The sequence below is a fragment of the Cyrtonyx montezumae genome, unplaced genomic scaffold (assembly GCF_038088225.1).
Source record: "Cyrtonyx montezumae isolate F1298 unplaced genomic scaffold, pur_monq_1.0 scaffold_0, whole genome shotgun sequence".
Taxonomy (NCBI): Eukaryota; Metazoa; Chordata; class Aves; order Galliformes; family Odontophoridae; genus Cyrtonyx; species Cyrtonyx montezumae.
In genome coordinates, this window is record NW_027071824.1 from 10195416 (window position 1) to 10219910 (window position 24495).

At 41.2% G+C, this 24495-nt stretch overlaps 1 protein-coding gene across 1 annotated transcript in view; it reads left to right on the plus strand.

Moving 5' to 3' along the window:
- Nucleotides 1-6223: 6223 nt before the first annotated feature.
- Nucleotides 6224-24495, plus strand: part of EML4 (EMAP like 4) — a 146319-nt gene continuing 128047 nt past the window's right edge. Inside the window, exon 1 of the mRNA XM_065753119.1 lies at nt 6224-6435. Coding sequence (XP_065609191.1) covers nt 6411-6435 — 25 coding nt within the window. The 5' untranslated portion in view covers nt 6224-6410. The remainder of the gene's footprint in view (nt 6436-24495) is intronic.

The following is a 24495-nucleotide window of genomic DNA, read 5'->3' on the forward strand; positions in this document are numbered from 1 at the left end:
TCTCTACATGAATGCTGCACGAACATCATTCCTGTGTCTAATAAGAGGGATGAGCCAGAAAGGTTTGGGAAGCTTTTTTCAGTCTGTCTTTGCTTGGAAAGCACCTGGTTAATTTTTTTCATTTTCTTCAAAAAGAGAACCTAAAGTAGTTCATGGCAATATTCCTGAGTGATGTGTTCTCCCTGAAACATAGGCATCCTCTGACAGAGGCAGCTCCATTTTGTAACGTTTTTCTCTTTATGTGAGAGAGCATCTGTTCTTCTAGGATCAGACCACATTTCTTCATTTTTTAAAATGCAAATACATAAAAAAAACTAAGGGCAAAGCTTTAGTTTTCCCATTTCTTTATTTCAGAAAGACTATTTATTAATATGACCTGGATTTTTTTTCTTTTATTTCTGCTGCTTATTATGCGTTTTTATTATTGCTATTATTTTTTGACGTGAATTCCCATTTGGGGCAGAGTGGAAGGTTGGCCACTTCTGCTGAAAAACAAAGAATGTAGATTAATAGGGGAAATAATGTATTCATTCTAGTGTATTATATACTTTCTATAAGTAAATTTTAATTGGACGACTTGCATAAATGGAATGTAAATGTGTCTACAGCACAGCATGTGTCTGGTGCTTGAAAAGGCAAAGTTCAACTCCTGATGTCATTAATCAGGAACTATAATTTGTAAATGCAGAGTAGGTAATGGAAATTAAAACAAATGTGCTTTATTAACTAATTCTTCAGGCACAGGTAAATCTGTCTGAAAATGAGTTCATTTGCCCTAGCTAAGCACTGTGTCTTATTATGACTAAGTTAATAATCTACTGCTGATCACTGCAGAAAATCTAATTCCCCTGGCTAAGGATCCACACACAGGGACTGTGGTGCAAGACAGAAATTTCATCTTCAAGTCTTCACAAATTTGGTCTTAATGAACATCACCTATCAGCCCCACCACACTATCTGCCTGAAAGACTTTGGCAAGCTTATCAAACTAGGAGATATTAAGCTGAGATATGTTTTGATGAGTATTAAGAAACCAGTGTCAGAATTTTCATTTTCTTGATTGATAGCAATGCTCCTGATACTATTCATTCAGCACATATACATTCAGATATCTAATTGCACTTTGCAAGCAATGCTGAAACCATGTACAATCTATCCCACAAATACACTAACAGTATATGTGTGTTCAAGAGGCAATTTACTTCCTAGAAGAAGGCAGCAGCCTCTTTACTAGATCTACATTTTCTCGTGGAGGTAGTGATGTAAATGTCCATTTCTGTAGGATGGAAGCTATCAATATCCAGATGATCCATTATGCACTACTGAGGTACAGACTTGTCCTTGAGTCCAAACTCAAAGTTAGTATTTGTAATGGGAATATAGTTGCTTTCCACTTTGTTTCAATTTAGTCTTTGCTGACCTGTGTTTGGCCTTCATTCTTCAGCCTCTTGCCCTGCATTAACATCCATGTTGGTGTTCTCAGCCTGTAAAATGGGGGAAGATCTCCATGCTAACACTATCCCTTCCAAAAGAAAACATTGCACACCTGTCCTGCTAGCTAATAACTGGGCAATATAGTGGTTGTCATGGCTTAAAAATGCAGGAATGGAAATGGGAAAGAATCCCAAACTCCCAGAAGCAAAAAGGCCAAAGAAAGACAGAAATTTACTGTTGAGTATGGTGCAGATGAAAGACAATCAAAGATTCTTTAAACTGGGCATAACAGCAGGACAAAAGAAAAACAAAACCTCCCAAAACGTGCCTATTTGGTCTTATTATGGGATCAGCTGCAGTCTGCCAGCCTGTTTTAAAATCAACATTTCACAGCAAGAAACTATACAGTAATGTATCACTTCTCAGCAGGCACTTCCTTTCACTGACAAATGGTTCAAGTGGAGTGATGGCCTAAACAGAATTACACAGGGGTGGACAGCATTGATGAAGAAAGATCTATTATGAGCGCATTTATTTATAGATACGTACACATGCACACAGGCTATTGTGTGGACCAGCTTGTTACTGTGGATAATGATCTGTATAAAATGCAAAGCTACAGAAGATGTTTTAAGTCAGGAAAAAAATAATCCGCATGTGATGCTGATTTATTCCATTCCCAAGGGGGATACCCATAACCCCTTCAGTCTAAAAATCACCACCTCTTCCAGTGGCTTTAACACATACCAGTTAGCATCTGTAGTTAACATCACTAGCTTTACCTTTTCCTAATTTTTGTATGCAGGGAGAACAGAAAACAGATCTCTCCAAAGCTCACCACAAAGCTCCCAAGTACAAGCTGAAGCACATTTTTTTCCTGAGGCAGGGAATAAAATGCACCCTAATGTAAATGGCTGATACAAAGCCAATGCACCAATTTATGCTTCAGCTAAATTCTTAACTTAGCACTTATGTAAGACATTAGACTTTTATGGGGCTTGGACCAAGGTATGAATTTCATGGGGAACTCACTAATTTGAGAAAACAACTGAGTGTGCTCTTTGGTATGAGAAACCAGACCACGTATCCATTAGGGAGAGATGAACGAAGATAAGATTTTATTTTTTCAGCTTTGTGAAATGTTTTTCAGATTTCCTCACTTAAAGTAATCTCAGTATCAACAAAGTTTCAGAATAAAATTTTCAACCTGCTCTCTAGTTAAAATGTGGAGCCTTTCCCCTCGTTAGAAAAAACACATAGCACACACAGATTTCCAACTATCTCTTTTTCAACTCTGCCAATTTTTTGAATGCTTAGAGTCACACTGCATCTGCTTCTTCCCCACCAGAGCTGGTGAATGAATTAGCACTAGAACTCTGTTATTTTTCTCTTATCCAGTAGTTACAGTTCCATTGAACTGCCATTTTAGAAATACATTAATTCAAGGATGTGAAATTTAGCTTAAACTAACAGGTTTTGTAGGTTCTACGTTTGAGCCAAAATGCATGCTTAACGAGGACACTAGGAAATTATGCAGTCTTGACAAAGTTTCATTAATGGTTTGGGATGGCAATTTTGGGGTAATCAATATAAAACAGCAAACCTAAGTTTGATTTTTCAGGAGGCCAGTGCTCTGCACCTCCTCCAAATGAAAACATCCCTATTGGGCCTCCATAACAGAGGACCTCAAAAAACACTAATAGATAATCACTAATAAGCATTTCTTTTTTTCTTTTCTGATCATCATTACATTGCATTTATCCTATTCAATGAAGGCATTTCTGAATATTCAGGGATGACTAGGCAAGCTGCAGTCAAATCTATTTGCAATAAACTGAATAACTAAACTTGCAGATCAGCTCTATCCAGCTCCAAAAGTCAAATCTGACTGAGGAGGTTTTTTTTTTTTTTTTTTTTTTTTTTGTCATGCTAATCAACAACAGAGTAGGGATATTGTAGAAATAAGAGTACAATCTACCCTGCTACAGAGTCCACCTAGCATTGTATTCCTGCAGAATTTGATATTTCTTATTTGGGAAGATAATTTATTTTGGTGCTTTATACAAAATGGAGGAAGATCAGCAGAATCTTAGGTATGCCTTAACTTCTGACTTCTAGGAATAATGGAAAAAAGATAAGGAGTTTTAAGGAATTTAAAAGACTTTTATTTTTTCCCCTGACATGCACTATTAAATGCACTTGAATTGTGCATTTAGCTGCCCATTCACTTTAATAAACATGCAGCAGAGGATGTACCTAGGGGCCTTCGTCAAAATCAGTGAGGATAGGTACAGTAGTTAATAAATTCAGTCTCATTTGGAAAGCCTGATGCCAGATTTTATGTAAACACATAAATAACAACAACAGTGGCATTCGGTTCAACCACAGTCAGTGTCCACCACTATCTGCCAATCAAATGTCCCCAGTTCTAAGTCCCTGGCATGACTCCTGTTGCATCCCATGGCATTCAGCATTACAGGTGATTCATACCCTTTGGTGACGTACAGGGGAGGAAAAATCTCAGCCCAGTAAGGAAAACTCCAGACTCGGTGCTGGAGGTAAGGGGATTACCCTCTATAAACTAGGAAACAGTAATTTAATCCACCTCTAGGTCAGGCACCAAATTATTTTCCCTTACATCAGCAACTCCTGGGAACTTCTTATAAATGCAGCCTCACTTGGGAGAATTACCAATATGCCATGCTGTATGGTAAACCAATAAAATTGAAAATCGTTCCTCTTCAGAACAAGGCACCATAAAGAACCCCAAATACCCACAAAGAAACTCAAGGAATGATCCTGCACTGCTTCAGCCTCCTCCAGCTGTTGAGCAGAGCTGCTTCTGAACAGCAGTGCTGCTTCATCCTGGGTCTGCAGGTGGGAACTGGGGGAAGCAGGCCCAGAGTTGGTGCTGGGCTCCCTACCAGGAAAGCGTGATGGAGGACATTTCCTTCCACATTTCCACTCTGGACCAGGAAACAGCGCACCATATTAAGTACTAGGAAATGAACAGAGTGGGAAGCAGATTTCTTGTGCTAATGGGCAAAGTGAAGGGGCTCAGAAGCTCAGACTCTCAACTTGATGTACAAGAATCTCAGCAATTTTGTTCATTTTTTTTTCTTTTGTGTGTCTTCTCAGTGGAAAGGTGCTTAAATACAATTTACATTCAAGCCACCAAAAAATTTAAACAATTCCCAGGCTGAACGCTGCCAAACTATGTCAATTAAAAATAAAATAAAATAAATACCAAGGTATTCTTATGAGAGGCACTGTTCAAAAAACCTGTGATCCAAGGAAAACGTGCCAGAAAAATGAAACAATAGGGGAAAATATCTTATTTCCTTCAAGAGCAGAGTAAAAATCCCAGGAATGTTTGCAGCCTCTGCTGAGTACTTCATGGCGACCTCCTCCTGTAGGTCACATTTTCCATTGCTCTCCCCTAGTAAGGAGAGACTCCATGTGTAGGCGAGGGCCCCAGTGCAGCCCCAAGAGACTCAGCCAGAGATGGGGAATACACCACCTCTCTAGGCAACCTGCTCCTGTGCCTCACCATTCTCATTCTGAAGTACTTTTTTCCTTAAATGCAGCTTAAATCTCCCCTCTTTTAGTTTGAAACCACTTCCCCTCATCCTATCACAACAGACTGTGCCAAAGATTCTGCCCCCCTTCTTCTTACAGCCTCCTTTAGATACTGACAGGCCCCTATCACATCTTCCCAGCGTGTCAATGTCTTTGCTTTTTGATTTTATTCAGTTCCTGAATTCCACGATGAAAAAGGTAATAGCTTTATTTCTTAAATGTTAGTACTTAAATCTGAGTTTCCTGAGCACCCCACTCAGGTTATCGTGCTTCCAACAAGGCAGCGGGGAGCTGGCTCTCTCAGCAGCTCTACCTTGAGGCGCGGCACTGCAGGGCTCAGAGAATCCAAAGCATTCCCGCTCCTAAGCAGCTTCAGCAGTAATTAAGCATCTAGATAAGGATCTGTTGCTGTCGTCTTCACCTCTGCGACTCCCTTTCCCAGGCTTACAAGAGCAGGGCTGTCTCCAGCGACCCACCCGCCGGCGCCCAGGGCTGGCCCTGCACAGAGGCAACCCCGGGCACGGCTGCGAGCAGCAGCAGCTCGCTGGGGCGGCACCTGGTCCCCTCTCTGCGGGCTCGAGGGGAAAGCGCTCGCACCACAACAGGATGTGGCAGCGGGTACGCAGCTTTTCCTGAACAGGGAGAATCGCACAACTCTAACGCACGGGCTCTTGGACGGGAGATCGGCACGGCCGACCTGAATTTCTGGTTCTGCTTTGCATTGCTCCCCATCAACGCGAGTGGGGGCTGGAAGCAACAGGAGCAGCCCGGAGCGCTGCTACAGCGAGGGAAGGCGGCCCCGGGGGCCACCTTACACCGGGACAAACGGCTCCAACGGCTGCTAAAGCACAAAGTAGCCTGTACCAGTGATTCCATAGAAACCTAAGGAAATCTCAGCTGAGATTCACAAACCGTACCAAGCCCTGAACGCGACCCGAGCATACGCCCCGCAAGAGAGCCTGCGGGTGCCGCTCCTCAGGCATACGGGCTGCAAGGACGTGGGCAGCCGCGGTGCTGCCGGCGGCGGGGGCGGCCCGGTCCCCGTCCCCGTCCCGCCTGCAGGGGAAGCGGCGGCTGCCAGGGCGGGCGGAGTCGGAAGCACGACAGCACGGGGCGCTGGGGCGGCGCTGGCGGCGGCGGGAGGAGCTCGGCACTCGGAGCCGCGCTAGGGTCGCGGCGCAGCGACGGAGCCGGTCAGCGCCGGCGGCCCCGCGGCACCAGCAGCAGCGGGAGGAGCCGGAGCCGCTCCCCGCCGAACGCCGGGAGCCGCTGCCTCGGGCGGCTGATGAGCGCCGGGCTGCGGCGCCGCTGCCGCCGCTCCGCGGGTGAATGAACCTGTCCCGGACGGCGACAGCGGCTTCGCTTCGGGCTGCGGCACCAGCCTTCCCCGGGACAAAATGGACGGGTTCGCCGGGAGCCTGGGTGAGCGGCTAAGCGGGAGCGCGGGGCGTAGGGCGGGACGGGACGGCGCGAGCCTGGCTGCCGGCAGCAGCCCGCCCTCCCGCCGCGAGGCCGGGGACCGGGGGCGCGCACCTGCGGCCGGGCCGGGAGCCCGGGCAGCGCCGGGATGTGGGTAGCGCCTGCCGGGGCTGGAACCAGGAGCGACGCGGGGCTGAGCGCGCTACGCCGCCCGCGCTGCGGCGAGAGGGGAGGGAAGCGAAGCGGAGAGAGGGAGGGAGAGAGGGAGAGGGAGAGGGAGGGAGAGGGAGAGGGAGAGGGAGGGAGGGGATGCCAGCGCGAAATCTGGTCAGCTTCAAACCATCTGTTGCGAGAGCTCCGGCTGCACTTGCCTCCTTTGTTCTTTCCTCGCCGAGGGCTTGCGCTTCCCCGGAGTTACTTACTTAGGCTTGGCTGGCTCGTTGTGTTTAATATCATTTTAGTTTTGCTCCGGGTGCGGAGGGACCTCGGCCAACCGGAGCTCGGCGAGACGGCTTCATTCTCGGGGTGCCCGCTGTTCCCAGCCCGGGTCGGCTCCGAGGCCGCTTTCCCGGGGCACCGCTCTGCTCGGAGCGTTGGGGAGCAGCCCCCGCTCGGCGTGCTGCGCTGCGCCCAAACCCGAAACATCTATCGCTCACCCGCCTCAACCCGCCCGGGAAGCTGGCAGCCTGCTCTCTTTTCGGTTTCGCTAAAGACGATGGCAAATTGTCACAGCGTACTTCAGGCGAAACATTCCAGCAGCCTCTTTCCGAGTGCTACGGAGGGTAACTCGCATATAGCGTGAAGCCATCCCGATTGAAACTATGACCTGACTTTATTTCTAAATTCAAGATCTGTAGAGCGCGTGCATCCTTATTTATATTTCGATGGCACAGCTCTGCCTATTTAATTCGCAGGATGCCGAGCAGTGCACTGCCTACCTGCAGCCCTTCTGTGCCTGCTCCAATGATGCTGCACCCACTGCAGCGCCCAGTCCCCCTCCATCTCTGGCAGGAGAATAAATCCGCCCCTCTAAAAAATGGCATGGAGTTAATTCTACTTAATTCTACAGTGCTTGGGTGAAATCTGTAATAATAGGGAATAGTGCTTGATTTTCTGGAAAAGTTGACTCATTTGAATAGTGCTGAGTGTGATCCTAGCCTTTAAGGTTTTTGAAATGTCTGCTCCTGTGTTTTGGGCACCTGTCCAAACCAAACTGGTGCACTATAATTAACAGTGCACTTTTATTTTATTTTATTTTTTAAACTTTTTAATAAAACTTGGCTCTTGGCCTAAGTAACTTTCCTGATCATTTCATATCTCCTGATCAAAAAGCGACATGGGGAGGAATTGTGAGTATTCTATTCCCATTTTTCACTGGGAAAATTATGCCTTTGGGTGATGTATGCAAATATACCTTGCTTAATATTTATGAACCTCTTTACCCAGTGGTGGAATTGATCACCATATCAAAGGGTGCCCCTGTGCCTTTAGCTCAGCGAGTATGAGGTCCTTATTTAGAAATAACTGTTGGAAGGGTGGGGGGGGGGGGGGGGGGGGCAAAAACCCCAACACTTATTTTGAAATAATGAAGCAGTGTTTTCCTGCTTGGAGGCCACTTGCAGGGCAGCAATTCAGGCTGCGCGTGGAGGCAGTGCCTACTCAGGGCATCTCACTCCTCTTACTAAGGGAAACTCCATCTGGACCTCTAATTTGTTTCACTGTTTGGTCAGGCAGGCCCTGCGATTTTATTAGAATTTAATGAGGGTTAAGTTTAGCTCAATCTTTTAAAGTGTATGTAGTGGTATTGTTAGTCAGCCTTTGATTTTGCCTCTGTAGTAAGCATTGATGCATACTGTTTGCTGGATGTGGGCTGGGAGAGCATGTCCCAAGTGTCAGGCTCCAACACACAGTGCTCTGTATGTCCCTGTGCTCCTAGGTTCAGCCGTGCTGTCTGCTTGGTGCTTTGTAATCACTTCTTGTTTGCTGCTGCTGTTAACAAGCATGTAACATGCACAAGGATGTGCGAGTTGTTTGGAGACTTTTTTTTTAAACATCTCTAATTAAAATCTAATGGCTTGAATTTAATCAGCTGTCTGCTAAACGCCTTTTAGGAAGGCCATAAATTAATGTAATTTAGACTGAAACGTAAAAATTAATTGCCATTATTGTTGGCAAAACTGTGCTATCTCTGTATGTGCATGCTTCACCAGTCAAGCAAGCTTATTAGGGAGCAAGTTGTCCTTTTAATGCCTCCTGTCATCATCTGGAAGGCAAAATGTTATTACAGATTGTGCCCTCCAGCACAGGCAGAAATACCTTTTTGCATGTCTCCTGCAGTCCAAAATACTTCATGCAGCTGTTTTCTTTTGGCTTCCATGCTGAAACTTTTATGAGAATAAAGAGATGAAAGAAACCATTTCATGTGTAATTTAAAAAATGGTTTTGGTTGTTGGCTTAAGACGTGCTTGTGTAGCACCGTGTCAAGAGTGGAGCCATCCACTTACTGTAAACAGTAAAAATAAATAAATAAAATTAGGCATTATGAGTTAAGTTCCACAGCTGAGATAAGTATTGGCTTGCTCTTTTGCTAAAGCACTGAGTTATTTCACATTAATTGGGCCTTGAGTGCGTTTTGAATATCACTAGTAGCAAAGCAGTTACTAAGTCCCATTTGTTAGGTTGGATAGAACTGGCACATCTCACATCTAAGTGTTTCTAACAGAGCACTCACTGGAGCCTCAATGAATCAAGGACTTGGTGAATTCTGGTCATCTGCTTTTTCAGATTCATCCCTTGAGGTGAAAGAATGTGCTTCTGAATAGGAGCAAGTGGTCCAGGGACTTGGATGGGGCTTTTGGGCTTGTGCCTCATGCTCTCACCATGACACAAGCACAGTGTGGTGCCTGGTAAGGGTCTGCCAAGTTCTTCTGCCTTGGGGTCCTGATCGAAGTAACCCAGAGGCAGCATCTTCATGGGAAAGAAGGCATTATTATTTCTACTGAAAGAAGAGGACAATGTAGTTCTGGCAAACAAAGTCAGTGTGAGAAATAGTACAGCCAAGCCTGACAGCAGGCGCTGCCTTGTTTTTACCATCTCTCTTTTTCATGGTGCAGACAACTGCCCTGATCTTCTCCACTGTCATGCTGCTGCTCATGAGAACTGGTGACCCAGCAGAAGGCTGTAAAACTGCATTGTTGGCAAAACTACTGGTCTTCTAATTTTAATTTTCATATTGCATTCAACATTATAGTCACTTCTGGCCTTCCTGCTTGCCCATATGTTTTAGGGGTTTGTCCATAACTTGGCTTATTATGGGGTTGGAGAGGCGTGCCAGCCCTTAGGTTGGCTTTACTGTATTGTTAAACCTACCAGAGTGTGGAGAGACATGCCTTTCTTGGGCCCAAATCTTAACTTTCTTTGACTGATACTCTCTTTGGTGCAAGAAATCATAGAATAGCAGAATAGTTTGGGTTGGACCTTTAAGACTGTTTAGTTCTACCCCAGTGCTCTGGGCAGGGCTGCCCTGGGCCCCATTCAACCTGGCCTTGAATGCCTCCAGGAATGGGGCTTCTCTGGGCAGCTGTGCCACTGCCTCACTGCCTACATCTGATGTAAATCTTCCCACTTTCATTTCAAAACTGTCCCCCTTTGCCCTATCACTATCTTTCTCTTATTGCCTCTAGCTGGAAGGTCTGTCTTAGTACTAAGCATTTGCCACCACGTTACCTCTCTGGGTCAATTCTCAATCCATGTATTTAATACCCCTCTTATATCTGCAGTTAGTTGGCTAAGTTACAAAGTCCTTCAAATCCCACTAGATTTAAGCTCAACAAAGAGTAAGCCATGGGATGTTCTCTGACAGACAGTTTTCTGCTGTTTGTAGCTGTTGCATTGTTTTCTGTTCTGAGAGAGCTTCAGCTTGTTGAGCTCTGTAACAATAACCAATTGTAACTAAAGATGTGGAAGCCTTCATAAGATACATTTAAAAAGAGTATGTCTGTTTCCAAGTTTGTCACCAGAATGATAACAATGTGGCATGAAGAGTGTTGTAGGACTCTCTCCAGCAATGAGGTCTGTGGGAGGACAGTAACTTATAAAAATAAAGAGCTCACAACTTACGAACTGTAGGAGGCTGTGGGAAGCTTAGATGTAGTTCTTACTGCAAAATTCTCCATGATTGAAAATATTTTCACAGAGAAATTTAAATCACTCCTCTCTTAAGTTTGAGGCAAAATAATTCAGGATTAAAAGGGAGAAAAAAACCTCTGTGGTTCAGTTTATGCTTTTTGTTAAAATTATTATTTTTCAGAGGAAAACAGGAGAGTGGTACGACTAAGGGGGGAAGCTTTGCTCTTCTGTTGGTGCTACATGAGGGGGAGCTGGAGAAATGAAAAAAGATTTTCCTTATGTGGGATCTGCATGTTGTTTTGTGACTGCGTGTACTGCTTTTTACTGCAGTACATCTTACTGAAGAAGTGGCATAGAGGTCAGATTCTTTTTTTTTTTTTTTTTTTTTTTCTCAATTTGAATTCAGGTTTGTTTTAAAGTTGTTCAAAAAAATATCTGTAGCTGTTCTGGGTCTGTTTTGGATAAGTACTGAGACTCTTGTGATGTGGAAAGTCTGTAGTGCCTGTTGAGGCTCTGGCTTTGCAGATGCCCCCCCAGCCCAGCAGTGCTGTGGAGAGACTGGCTGCAGCAGGTTGGAGGGTTTCTTGTTTATTTGGTCTAGTTTTGTTTTTTTATGGTTGCCCTTATAGGCTGCAGACAATGAGTTCAACTTGATTCACTGGGCTCTGCTCCTGGGACTGCTGTGTGCTGTTGTCAGCATGCTAGCTCTCCTGGAAACAAAACTTTTGGCAGGACATCGATCCGTTCTGCCTGAGAAGGATGGCTGTGACGGGTACTGGGGGCACGAGGGTGGTCAGGAGGACAGTGCTTACTGTGAGAACTCTCTGGTGGCCCTTCTTGCTGCATGGGCAGCACACAGCAGCCCTGCTTCTCATTGCCAGCTGAACAAAGAAACCATAAACCTCAAACACGGGAGAATCTGTGAGAAAGTTTCTCTCTCCTTGCTGCAGAAAGGCTCTTAATGTCTGGGATGCAGGGGATAATTTTTAGCCTTATGCTGTGTACTTCACACTTTCTAATAGAATATTTATTTTTATATGGACAGTGTAGTTATTTGACAAATTTTCTCTTGCCTGAAAATCCTCATCTGAAAGGATATTCTTTTTTCCTGTGCTTCATACCCTGTGGTGCAATTTGTGAAGAACGGTACCCTTACAATTTTTTTTCTTTTTTTCCACTTCTTTTTTGTTAAACAATATTAGGTTGCTAATTGTAACACGCAGGGAGATTCTGTTTGTCACTCCTCGTATACTCAAAGTATATATACTCAAAGTAGTTGCTTTCCTTAGCTCTGGTGTCTAATTATTGAAGTGTGTTATTTTTCCCTTTTAGATCCTTGCTAAATCTAGTCCTTAATGAATGTAATCTTAAGGCCAAGAATGTTGTTCCTGTTTTACCCAGACATAATGTAATAGAGTAATTAATTTTGTAACACATGGTGTGTATGATGACAGTGCAGGTCTGTGTTCTTGCTACTGTTTCTAGTAGAGAGATTCTTCTGTTTAGCAGATCAGAATCACCTGATAAACAGCTTTTTATAAGCTTCACTGACTTCCTTTTCAATAAATCTTTCTACAGTTGCTCCTGAGCTCAGGTGGAGCCTCTGCTTGCTTTGTTTTTCCTCTCTGTAAACAAACATGCTGAGTTTTAAGAGGAGTTGTTACTTTTTTTTTTTTTTTTTTTTTTTTTTGCTTCACCAGCTAGGTCAAATTGATGCAGAACTTTGGTGTTATGGGGATTTCTTTCATGAGGTGCTGAATGAGGGACACCTGGAAGCCCTACGGGGGTGATGTATGGGCTCCTCTGAGGGTTTGCAGACATCTTTGGGAATCACACGTGTGCGCTCTGATTTATGGGCAAGCCTGCAACCTGGGATGGTAATTCAGCCAGTGGCAGTGAGAAGGTGCAGCTGATGGAGGTCTGGGTTGTGAAGAGGTACCAGAGAGGTTAAAACTTTGAGTTATGGCTATATCTTGGAACATGTGAAATGTTTTTCTCTACATTGTTTTTTCTTCTGTCTTCTTTCCCGTTCCCCTATCACTTCCTACTTTTATTCAACATTTCTCTTTTCACTTTTGATATTCTTTCTCTTCTTTTGACTCAGTGTTCCAACTATTAATAGAATATTCACTGATGGTATGTAGCAATTTGCTTCTCAAGCTTTATGCTGTAAGACTTCTCACTTGATTGGATGAGGTGGATTTTCTTAATGAGTTTTTTGACTGTTATGTCTCTCAGTGGGTTGCCTTTTCTGTTCATCCTCAATAGTTTCAGCCTAACTTGTTTGCGAAATATTGCTGTGTTTTGATGTTTTTTAACTGCTATTTTCTCAAATGCTCTCCTGGTTTTTAGTGTCTGTTCTACTTTGTAAGATATTGCTTTTCATTTGGAACAGCAACAACTTTGGTTCTTCTAGTAAGTGCTGGACAATCCATTTACTTTCTTTGTGATGTCTTCTGTTTGAATGTGTGATCTTGTAGTCTTTAGGCAAGATGCTTTAGTGAGTGCAAATCTGTCTTCATGTAGAAGTAGCCTTACTCCTTGTTTAGCTAAGTTTTATTTAGCTATCTAGGGTAGCTTGTACATGTTTATGACATTACTGTGAACTAAAAATGTAACGAAAGGGGAAGAGATGTAGCAACATAGTTCTACTGTAGAAAAACTGACGGTATGTTTTAGAGAAGTTCATGTACAAGAGCTGCTCCAAAAGTAATGCTTCCTTTATTATATTGACCCACAACAGCAGAGGTGAATGTTGGAAGTATGGTAGTAGATGTTGAACCTTCCCACCAATATTCCATTACATTTTGTTGACACGTGACAGATGGCAGCAGAGGGGCATTCTGACACAATGGCATCTAGTGGAGTGTGATGCAGAAGGGTACATAAAACAAAGGTGTGTTGTTGAATTTCTCCATGAGGAAAACCTTGTTCCCACTGGCATTCATCGAGGCTTGCTGAACATTTAGAGAGGCCAAACAGTGGATGTGGGCACAGTGAAGCAGTGGGGGGTGCGTTTCAGCAGTGGTGACAGCAACAGTGGGTCACCTTTGCTGGTGCAGATTGTTTTAGGCACAATGTGCAGGCTCTTGTTCATCCCTGGTGAATTATCTATAGCTAATGGTGGTTACTGTGTTTAAAGAAGAGTGTTTTGTAGCTGAGAATTTGCACAAATACTGTAACTGTGCTCTTTGAATCTGTTTCCATTGAAATAAATGGAAGGCATTACTTCTGGAGCAACCTATGTACCTTGGATTTCAGGTGTTTTGTTAAATTAGAGAAAAGCAGTCACTGTTTACTGTTGTGTGAATCTCTTGTGTTTTACTGAAACTCAACTTCTGGCTTTAATTAAGTGTTGCAGACAGTAGTTGGTTCCTACTTGTCCTTCCAGATTATTTGGGCTTAAAAAAAAATAGGTGGAGGGGAGCAGAAGCCAAACTGTTTTATTCTAAAATGTATTTTGAACTTGTGTAAACAGACTAAATGCATCAAGCTAAATTGGCAGACTTTCATAATCCTCTGGGAAAATTGGGAGATTGAAACCCAGTGGATAAATTGAAGTCACAAATGCTTTTAAGCGCAAGATTTGGCTCCCTAAAGGGATGCTGCAAATGAGTTAGGCCTAGAAATGTGGTTTAGCTAAAGCAAATGAAAATACGTTTTCATGAGAACTTTATTATTTAAAGGACAAAATATTTGGATTTCTTTGTTCTGAGTTGAGGACACAAAAACAAGAAATGGCTGTTCCCAAGGAAAGGTTGTATTTGCTGTCCAAGCACAGGAGGTAATGATTTCACCACATTTTATGTTTTTAAATGAGTTTATGACATAAGAATAATAGAGGCTGTTTAAAAATGCTAAATTTCTGTTAGCTGCTGAGATGAGCAAGGGCTCCCAGGCATAATTGAATTAACAATGCCAAATATACATAAAAGGAATGGCAGAACTATTAGTTTGTTTACAACTTACTGTATGTCAGTTGTTTCTCTCTTGGAGAACAAAAGAAAGAATGTCCCTTTTCCATGGGATTTTGAAGAGCTTTGCACCTAATGCAGTACAAAACAACAGTAGGAGGAGGGTGGGCTCCGGTTTGTTTCCTTCCCCCTTATTCACAGTCACAAGTAGACCATGCAATTTTCTCAAGAGGTTTCCTGTTGTGTGCATTACATGGGTTTGCAATTAATTAAACCACTGAGTTTCACTGGTAAGTTGTGTTGAAAAGATGGCAGGAGACAAACCAAAGGTTTCTCTTGCAGATTGAGTTTTTGAGGAAGGACATCACCTTAAAAACAAACAAAAATTTTTTTAAGGTTATATCATACATCCTGTAATACCTCTGGCTTTTATGACAAGCTTTGAAGTGGCTTGGAATTGTAGGCTTAGTCCTTCAGGTGGGATATTTGACCAAGTTCCTTTCCAGGAGTAGTTGGTACTGGAAATCTGATCATGTGGAATGGAAAGAAACTGCTTGATATGTTGCAGCTTGGGGATTTCATTGCTGGAATTTGTCTGAATGGAAGTTCAGGAGGCATCACTACAAAAGTGGTCCTTGTTGTTTGTAGAAATGTAGCATTATTGAGGTAGGAGAAGACTGGTAATCTGAAGATCATCTAGTACAACCTCCAACCAATTGCTACCATGCCCATGTTTCCAAAGAGAGATGAGGAAAGGAGAAACCTTCAAGGGTAAGAACCATACATGAAAATTTCTCAGTTGCAAGACTGAGAGATGTAGCAATGCACATGCCTAGGTAAATCCACTTCAGCTTTTTCAAACAAGAACTCAAACAAGAAGAAAATTACAACCTTGTTTAGCTATGTAATGCTGCGTTAAACTGCTGTTGCCTCCTGTCCCAATGTGTACTATGCAAATACCATCAGAGATATTAGGCAGGAAATTAGTGGCTTGTGTGGTTGTAGTGCTTTCTTCCTAAACTCTAAACATGTTTGCTAAAATCATGAGTGGGACAACAATAACAAGCAGCTCAAATTCAGTGCATCTTTAATATATGTGTATACATATATATATATATATTGTTTTTGTATGGAATAAGCCTGAAAGGGTTCTGAGTCACTGAAAGATCTGTGATAGCTGTGATAAGCCCAATTGTGAGGTCTCATTTGTTTCTCTTGTGCATTGGATTTGAGAGGATTTCTGGTTTCTTGACATCATGGGATGTGTGATGGCATTTTTTCATGAAAATAGTGCAATGTTGAAGAAACATGACTTGCAGATGCTGCCGTTCTCTAGATTTTGTGGATTATTCTGTGTAATTTGTATTGTATTTTCAATAACTTGTGACAACAGTATTTTTGAAAAGTGCTCTGATGGGTCAAAGATTGCTTGGCATGGGTATGGCAACAGTAAGGCTCTGGCTGTGGTAGAAGCCAGTCCAGAATTCTTGGGCTGAATTCTTACTAGAAGAATGAATGTATATTTAATGCAGTTCTAACTTTGTGTGTCTGTTTATATTTTCCTTAGTTTTTATTTACTTACTCCTCAAACATTTTTAACAGTATTTTATATCTTGGTGTTACAAGAATATGATAATAATATAACTGTACACGTGTCAGTGGATTCTCTCAGTCAGAGCATTGCATGGGGTATATATGGGACTGTGGGTGACGGGCTAGCAGCAGAAGTGCTGGTTCTATCTTGCTTATTGATCTTCATCCTGCCTTGGTTTCTTTCTGCTGTCACTGTCAAATTTCTGGAGCTTAAGAAAAGGCTTTTTGCTTTCTGCTGTATTTACTCCATGAAGGTATAGAATTTAATCTTTTCCATTACAATTACAAAATCTATATTTTACATTTTGTAATATTTTATTTTATAAAACAATATAATTTATTATAGTGAGAAGATTAGGAATGTGATATCTTTTGAGCATATTCTTTACAATAAAAAAACAGAATATTAAGGCTGTGTATTTAATTGGTGTGGGCTTAGTGGTATTCCTGATGTAAATATGAACTTTTTTTTGGTTTCTTTTTAAGTGTGATGTATTAGAAATCTGTTAGTTTAGTGAGATGTTTCTATTTGTTAAAGTTCCTAATTTAGATTGTTTCAGCTCCTTTTTAATGGCCTAAATTTGCAGAAACTATGGTAGCTTGGGTGAATATTCAGTATGAAGCTAAGAAATACCTGAAATCTTATTCTGAGTTTGGTATGTGCCTTTGCTTCCAAATTGAGCTGTGCTTTACCAAATCAACAAATATCAAAACATGGTACATGCATATAACTTCCGGTTTTTGTTTGGAATGAAAAACCAGTTCAGGCAACTGCACAGTTTCTGTTTTCTGTCAATGTTCAGTTCAGCCATTTTCACTTAGATCCCCAAAAATGCATATTTAACAAACCTCACATAGTGTAGAAGCAGGTAAGTGGAAGATTTCATCTGAAGAAAGCTTAGAAAACCATGTTTGTTCCAGGAAAATTTCCTGGAGGATTTGGTATGGGATGAAAAATGCAAGGAAAGCAAGCAGGGAGCCTGACTGCCTTTTCTGCAGCTTCCATGCTCATTTTCTTTCTGTTTGTCATCTCATACTGGATTTCACTTGCAGCTGATATGGCTGAGAACACTGATTTATGTAAGACCTGGTTAAAATGAATAGAAGATACCATGTTGCTGCAGAATAGAGGAACGTAGTGGGCGAAATGTGCAGTGTTATCAGAGGTGAGGCCAGGTCCAGAAAGATAGAGTAATACAGGCATTAATACAGCTTCTAATGACTTTGTGTTCTGAATAACAGCATAATATTCTTAAATTCTATAACTAATGAGCATTTCCTGATTTCAGTATGCTAATGGAACTAAGTTCTTCAGATTTATTTTTTTTCCCACTGAAACATGTTTAGCTTTATATTTTTGTTATGTTTGATTTGAAGAAATGGTGTGGGTGGGAAACCAACCCTGTAAACTACCATCAAACTCTACAAATGTTCGTATCTTATTGTGAATTGAGTGGAAGCTATCGCTTTAAAGTTCTTAGGGGCTCTGTTCCTTTCTAGAGTGATTTGAGGAAAAATAATGTGATTAAGTAGATTTTCTGTGCTTGCTGGTTTAGATGGAAAGAAAATGGGTCTGAACTCGTAATCAGCAGATTTATAGACTGATGTTTAAAACAATCTCAGACAAGAACTGGAAAGATAAAGCCAAAAAAGTAAAAAATTCTAAGCAACTTTATGATGTGAAAACACTCTAGCTAGAATTTAATTTAATGACAAAGTTAATTCTAAAATAGGTTTTCATTTTTTAAATATAGATGCCAAATCTGTACATATTGTTCAAGTACATTTGTAGAGGTGAGCTTTTTTTTTAAGATGCATTGCATGAAATGTACCTATTCATACTTGAACACAGTGCAAGTATACCCTGTGAGTTGCTTAAAGACTTAAGTGTAGTAGAATTCTTATTTATTGCATGAACTGTTTGTTACAATCTACATCTATGGAAGTGAGAAACTGATGGAGGGTAAGGGAGTTGATTATTCCAAGTTTTTTGCATCAATTATTTATATTTGTTGGATACATAGTGTATGATTCAGGGTGGGAAATATAATGTGCAGTGCAAGGGAAGCTCTTCTTTTGTCTTCTGAATGAAATGACTAAATACATTTAGATTCAGTATTTGCAAGAACCCTACCTATGAGGATGGCTCTTGTTATGCTGTTGCGTGACTGTTGTAAGCTGTGTAGCATTGCTGTGGTGTCACTGTGAATCTTGTGGTTGATTTTGGGCAACCTTTTTTTGAGGGTTTATCTTAGTGTATGGCTCTACTTTTCACTCTGCTGTTGATGTAAAGAGTTGGCATCCCATGCTTCTCATCAGGAATAAGCATCCTACTAAATTATTCCACTTAAAAACATATTTAAGGTATAAATCATATCTTTTTGTGTGTGTGCCAGCCCGATGGTGCTCTATAAGATATCTTGTTTTTGCTGTTCTAATTTTGTGTGTCCTTTCACAGTGAAATTCCCAGTCCTTTCATAAATTGATGCGTCAGAGCTGTGATCCTGGGCAGCTGTAGGAATGTAAATTACGACCTTGAGAAGGGCAGAACAGGGGCTAGCTTCAATTTCCTCAGGTTGCCACAATTGTCCTTCAGCACTGGAAGCCACAGCAGGTATTTTGGAACTCCTAAGGAGGGCTGAGGATGCTGAGCAGAAAAAGGGGAGTTTCCTGAGGAGTATGTTTTATATAAATATATTGCAGAGGTATTCAAACAGTGGGCATCATATTGCCAGTTATTATGGATGTCTGATGACAGTGTACTGCAGAATTGTTTCACTTGGGTTAAATTTCCTGTTGTGCATTGGAAAACAGGAAAATTATGGCTAGTTTGGAGGGACCTTGTGTTGTTTTACCATGGGGTTAACTTGTCAGTGAGTTGTACAGCTTTGGATTGTAGTTGACATGGCATCTAGTTTTCTAAACTATGATGATGGAGAAGAGTTTTTTAATACCATACATTGACATTGTGAACAGCTTTTGGATCATTCATTTTGTATGTGTATCTATTACTAAACATGGTTTTGTATGCGTATATTCTACTCTTTGCCACTAGAGGAATATGATGTTGGGAGAGTGGTTAATAGTCAGATGTTGAAGTCATGATCCCTGTCAACCAGCAGCAGCTTAAGCCATTCAGTACTGTGTGGTAAGCTGTTGTAGAACTTCTGCTTGTGGAGCTTACTTGTGCAAGTACCAAGTACTGCCTCTTGCTCTGTACCTGGACAACTTATAGTATACTTTACTCCTGACTGTCCTTCAACTCAAGCATTTATGGCTTGCAAACTGTGCATTTGAAATTCTGGCTATACTAAAGTCAATAAAATAAATACAGCTGTCTGAGTTGAAATTTTACCTGTTGTTTCCCTGAAGCTGAGGTCCAAATGGGACTTAACTTGCGTGGTGCTGCTGCTCTCCTTTTTCCTTCCTGTCTCTAAATAGTGATTTGAAACCTTAAGAGGTAGAATATGTGACCTACTGTTGTGTGCTCTGTGAACATTAGTTCAGTTATTGACTAGCTGACTAACAAAGGTGTATGAGTGTAGGGGTTCTTGCTAACGTGCTTTTAATTATCTGCATTTACGTAATTATTATTTGCAGTAGGAATTTCAATTTCCTGTTCATGCAGCCAGAGCAGCTTTAACAGTAAAAGGGTTCAAAGCCATAACTTGGCTGTGGCTTTTGTGAATTAATATCAGTATTCATTGTTCCTTTTTCATAAACCAAAAAGGGACATTTTTTTCTTACAAAAGTATTGATAAAATGGCAGAAGGAATTGTGAGAAAATGAAATTGGGAATAAAACATATGTAGAGTATCTGCAGTGTGTAACGTGCACTGAATTCATCAGTGTATGTAGGTTTATATTTGATTAGGTCACATATATATCTACCTTTCCACCTTCACTTAAAGTTAATTTTAAACGTATACAGTTTGACTAGTTCTTTTTTTGTTTCCAGAGCACACTGGGAAATTTCCAGAATTTGATGCACACACGCATTTTGTTCCTAAACCAGTTTTAATCTAAAGGGATTGAAGTTCTGGCCATTTTTTGTTCATAATTGAATGTTTTGAAGAATGCTGTTACTGTTTGTTCTTGACCTGGTGATATGATGAGTTTTGTGCAGCATCTAGAACTGATCTTTTTGACTTATATAAAGACTTTACACATTTTTCACACAGTATTCCTATATTCCAATTACAGTATATATTTCTTCTTCATCTGAAACATCCTATTGTATTGTATACCCCCATTTTCAGGTACTGTTTGGTGTATGATTAATGTCTGCCTAGCTTATTTTCAGGATTATGATCATCTTATTCACTGTAATGTGTGTTTTGCTTTTGTGAAGGTATAAGCCTTCTGGAGGAGGTTTTTCCCTTTTTTTGTGCTATTGCTGTCTGCAGGTCTTCTGCATACTGTATTGCACAGATTAAAGCTCAAATACTTTTGAAGTAATTAGCAGGTAAAAAAAAATCTTTACTAGAAAGAAGTTGCTTGTTGAAGATGAACAGGTAGCTACAATTTGGCAAACAGCTCTTCTGTACTATTGCGTGACCTTTGTGTAGGGATTTTTAGAGGAAAGTTGGATAGGACTGATATCATCTGAGAGTTGCATGTTCACCCTTAACTCTTCTTCATCGACTTAACTGCCCTGAGATGTTATGGGTCACTGGCAGAGCAGCCTTATGCCAGGTTCTGCTTTAGATCTGTGTCATTCTCTATGAAGTAAAGCTGTAGACATGAGCATTTCATGTTGGTGGCCATACTGGTCATCAGCTTTGCTTTGTGCACCAATGTGCCCCTTTCTGCAGAGTGCATAGCACGTGTTGTCCATGACCTCCTCCAAGCTGTGTGAGGAACTGCTGGTTGATGGCTTCCAGCCACGTGCCACCTTGCCTTCACCTTGATGCTGGAGATGCCAGGGGGCAGGGCTGGGGTCCTGCTGGCAGATGTCTGGAAGGAAGGCCTGCTACAATCAAAGGCTGTGGGAGCCACCCTTAGCTGCCCTCTGAGAAGTGTCATGGGGATGCTGACAGGCAGCAGCTGTCTGGAATGGAGCTCTGCTGAGCAACTCATATTTCTTCCTATTGTGTTGGGCTGCCATAATATCACGCTCACCACTATAAATACCTAGAGTTTCCAACGCTGTGTAATTTTTAGAACTACTTGCCCCCACCCTCTAGTATCTGTATGGACGTTTCATTTTAATTCTTGTTCCTTGGGGAATGTTTTTCTCTATTTTTTTCTTTTTGGCTAACTGCTGCTGAACTTCAAGTTTTTGCTGCAAAATTCCCAAGGTGGACCGTCTGTTTTTACTGTTAGCCATGCAGCTAAGTTCTCAAGTTCTCATCCTCAGATATGAGAAGCAGGGAGAGGTGAGGCTGATCCTTGTAATGTACTTGACAGTGAAGAAAGCAGATGCTGTGGTCATCCTTAGTAGTGTTGCTGTGCTAGGGAGAGCGATGGGACCTGAAGTCAACATACACTTTGATCTTCTTTTTGTATGTGAGGGAAAAAAAAGAGAGGTCACAGAGAGCTTTACCATTTCCCTAAATGGTACCTGGTGGTTCCTCAGCTCCAGCTGGTGACTGTGCTCTTGTCACTGTCCTGACTTTGGCTCCATAGCTGCATATCCCCAGCTTTGTGCTGGTGGTGGCATAAAGTCACCCCTTGAACCTGTGGAATTGCTGTGGCATGCTGGCAGCTGTTCCAGTACAGCCCTGCTCTGCTAATATCTTTGCTGGCCCATATCTGATGGTGTGCAACATATCCCCCATTCTTCTGCTGCGCTCTTGGTAGTCATGGACTATTTCACATGATGTCACTTTTCTAGCCTGTACCCTCCTCAGATGCTGACTAGGTGATTTCCACTTTGTACAAGCAATTTTCCATCTCCTGGAAGCAGCTGTTAGAATAGATTTTTAGCAATTTAGCTTTTGCTCTGTTAACCGTCAATATTTTTGAAGTGGAAAACTGAATTGGGTTCACTCTGTGAGAACTTGATGTGTTGCTGGGCCATTTCCAGGGAGCTTAGAGCAGAAAGTGGCTGCCGCTGCTGTGCTGCAATGACTGCTCAGTCCAATAAGAATCTTCTCTTCTGTTTTCCTCTAACAAGAACCATTCTTCTTTAATGAGATGTTGACTGCTGTGTAGCTTTCTTCTTTCCCTTCCTCTAATTCTAAGTATGCTAATGGAAGACCATTAGCCATGCTACTGTAGAACTGAAAGCAGGTTTTTAGGGATAGTTTAGTGTATTAAGGAATTGTTTTGATGATACTGTAAAGTGTTTCTAGGGCTCCCCAAAGTTCACAACCCTGTTATTTTGTTTTACTTGGATTTTTGTTTGTTTATTTGCAGAACAGATGCTGGATTTTAGGATGACTTTACCTATGGAAATATTATACTTTTTTTTTTTTCAAAATAGAGCTACAATTTTTTTAAATTGAATAAAACATTATAATATTTAAAAGCACTTACATTTGAAAACTGTTCTTATACTATAAATATGTTCCAATTCTTTGTTAATCATTATAGTTTGATTACTTTGTTTGACATGAGTCATTTTTCCAAGGACTTTTATTGCATCAATTACGTACTTAAAACAGGAAGCCCAGAAGGAAGTGCAACCTCAGATCACTGAAGATTCCCTGCTTCTTTTATAGTTGATCTGTATGTTTAGTATTGTTAAAGTTAATGATTTCTTGCTGTACATGTTCTGTTTTACCTGTAAAGCATATACTGTGTCTTCTTTATCAGTGAGAAGGCCTTTCTGAACCTAATATGCAGCAACACAATTAGTGGGAAACTTATCTTCGACTTTGTAGTTGAACACAGTTTTACTTAATGGTGCTTTCCAGTGCTGCTTTTTTATTTTATTGATCTAGGAAGGTAACCTATAAAGCCATATAGAGCAGTTACTGTAATTATCAAGATACTATACATAATAATAGCTATTTACTCTCATACACTTTGTGGTCTTGTTAATGCCATTTGCGTTCTACAGGAGTTCTGCATTTTCTTTCTGCTCCCTTTCAACGTGCTCTAGAGAAGAGCTACATATTAGGATTAAAAGGCTGGATTTTGCAGAAGGCTAATGATTGCTTTCTTGTATGTCTTGGGCCAGGAGTAGTAACTTTCCACATCCTTTTAGCTGTGCTGAGGAGCTTTGAGACTTCTAGGCTTGTTGACTTGATTTTGCCCTCCACAAAAAGCCTAAGCATAAAGGTAGCAACACCTTTGTTTGGTATTGCCTTTGGCTTGGTTGCATTACTGTTCATCACAAATGTTAGCCTTGTGCAGCATGAATGCAGTCAATGTGCACAAGGTTACTGGTAGAACAAATTTATGTCTGTGGAGGACAGAAGACAGGTCTTGGAAGTAAGAGGGCAAAGAATCTGGAATCTTGATTTGGAAAGTGAATGTGCAAGTAATATTGTCCTTCTACAGTCTTGAAAGTCTCTTGAGCTGAGAAGAATGAAAGCCAATTGGATGCTATTGGACATCTCTATTACTCTCTCCATAGCCTAACACTCTTTTTCTACCTCTTCCTTCCATTGTCATACTGTCTTCAGAGAAGAAGACGCTGGTGGTTCTGTTTTCAGGAATGGATTTCCCTTTCCAGTGCCCTACACATAGTGTAGTCAATCTCATTTGTGATCTTAAAAATAATACACAAATGCTACCTTTTATTGAGCCAAACAAACTCTGAACTTGAATGCAACTGATGATGTAATTATTCTGCTTCATCATTGCTATATGTTAGCTGTCTTTATTAAGGCAGTTTTATTTTCTCATCTGGATTGTGTGCATATTTTGAGATTTATAGTTGTTATATTCTAAAATAAAAAGAGAGCTAACCTAATTCCAGTCTTGTCTCATTTATACTTTGTAGGGGAGTAGTCTCCAATTAATTACTTAATAAATATTTTTTAATTTACAAGACCAGATTGTGAACACCATATTCTAAAGCTAGTATGTTGTGGAGCAGCTATTCACAAGAAAGGTGAATAAGTATCGAATTACAGATTTTTTTCTACATTAGCAATATGACCATATGTGCTTTTGACTAGCTCCAGATGGAACACTGATCATTTATAATTCATTATTTTGGACTGAATTTGTTCAGAATTCCTTTCAAAAAAAAAAAAAAAAAAAGACCAAAACAAGAAACTGCCATATTCAGTGTATTACCAAAAACAAATAATAATAATAAAAAAAACCCACAATCATTTGTTTTCCTAGATGTATAAATCTTATCTATTTACCTATTTATTCTCCCCCCACCCCAGCATTTTGGCTGAGTTGTTTGCATAGCTGAGCTATCACAAATGAGGGATGTGTTAGGCTAAGATTGATTATATAGATGTTTTTTGTCCAGTCCCTAAGTGATCACATTTTTAGTGTGATTATTTTTGATGTGTTTTTA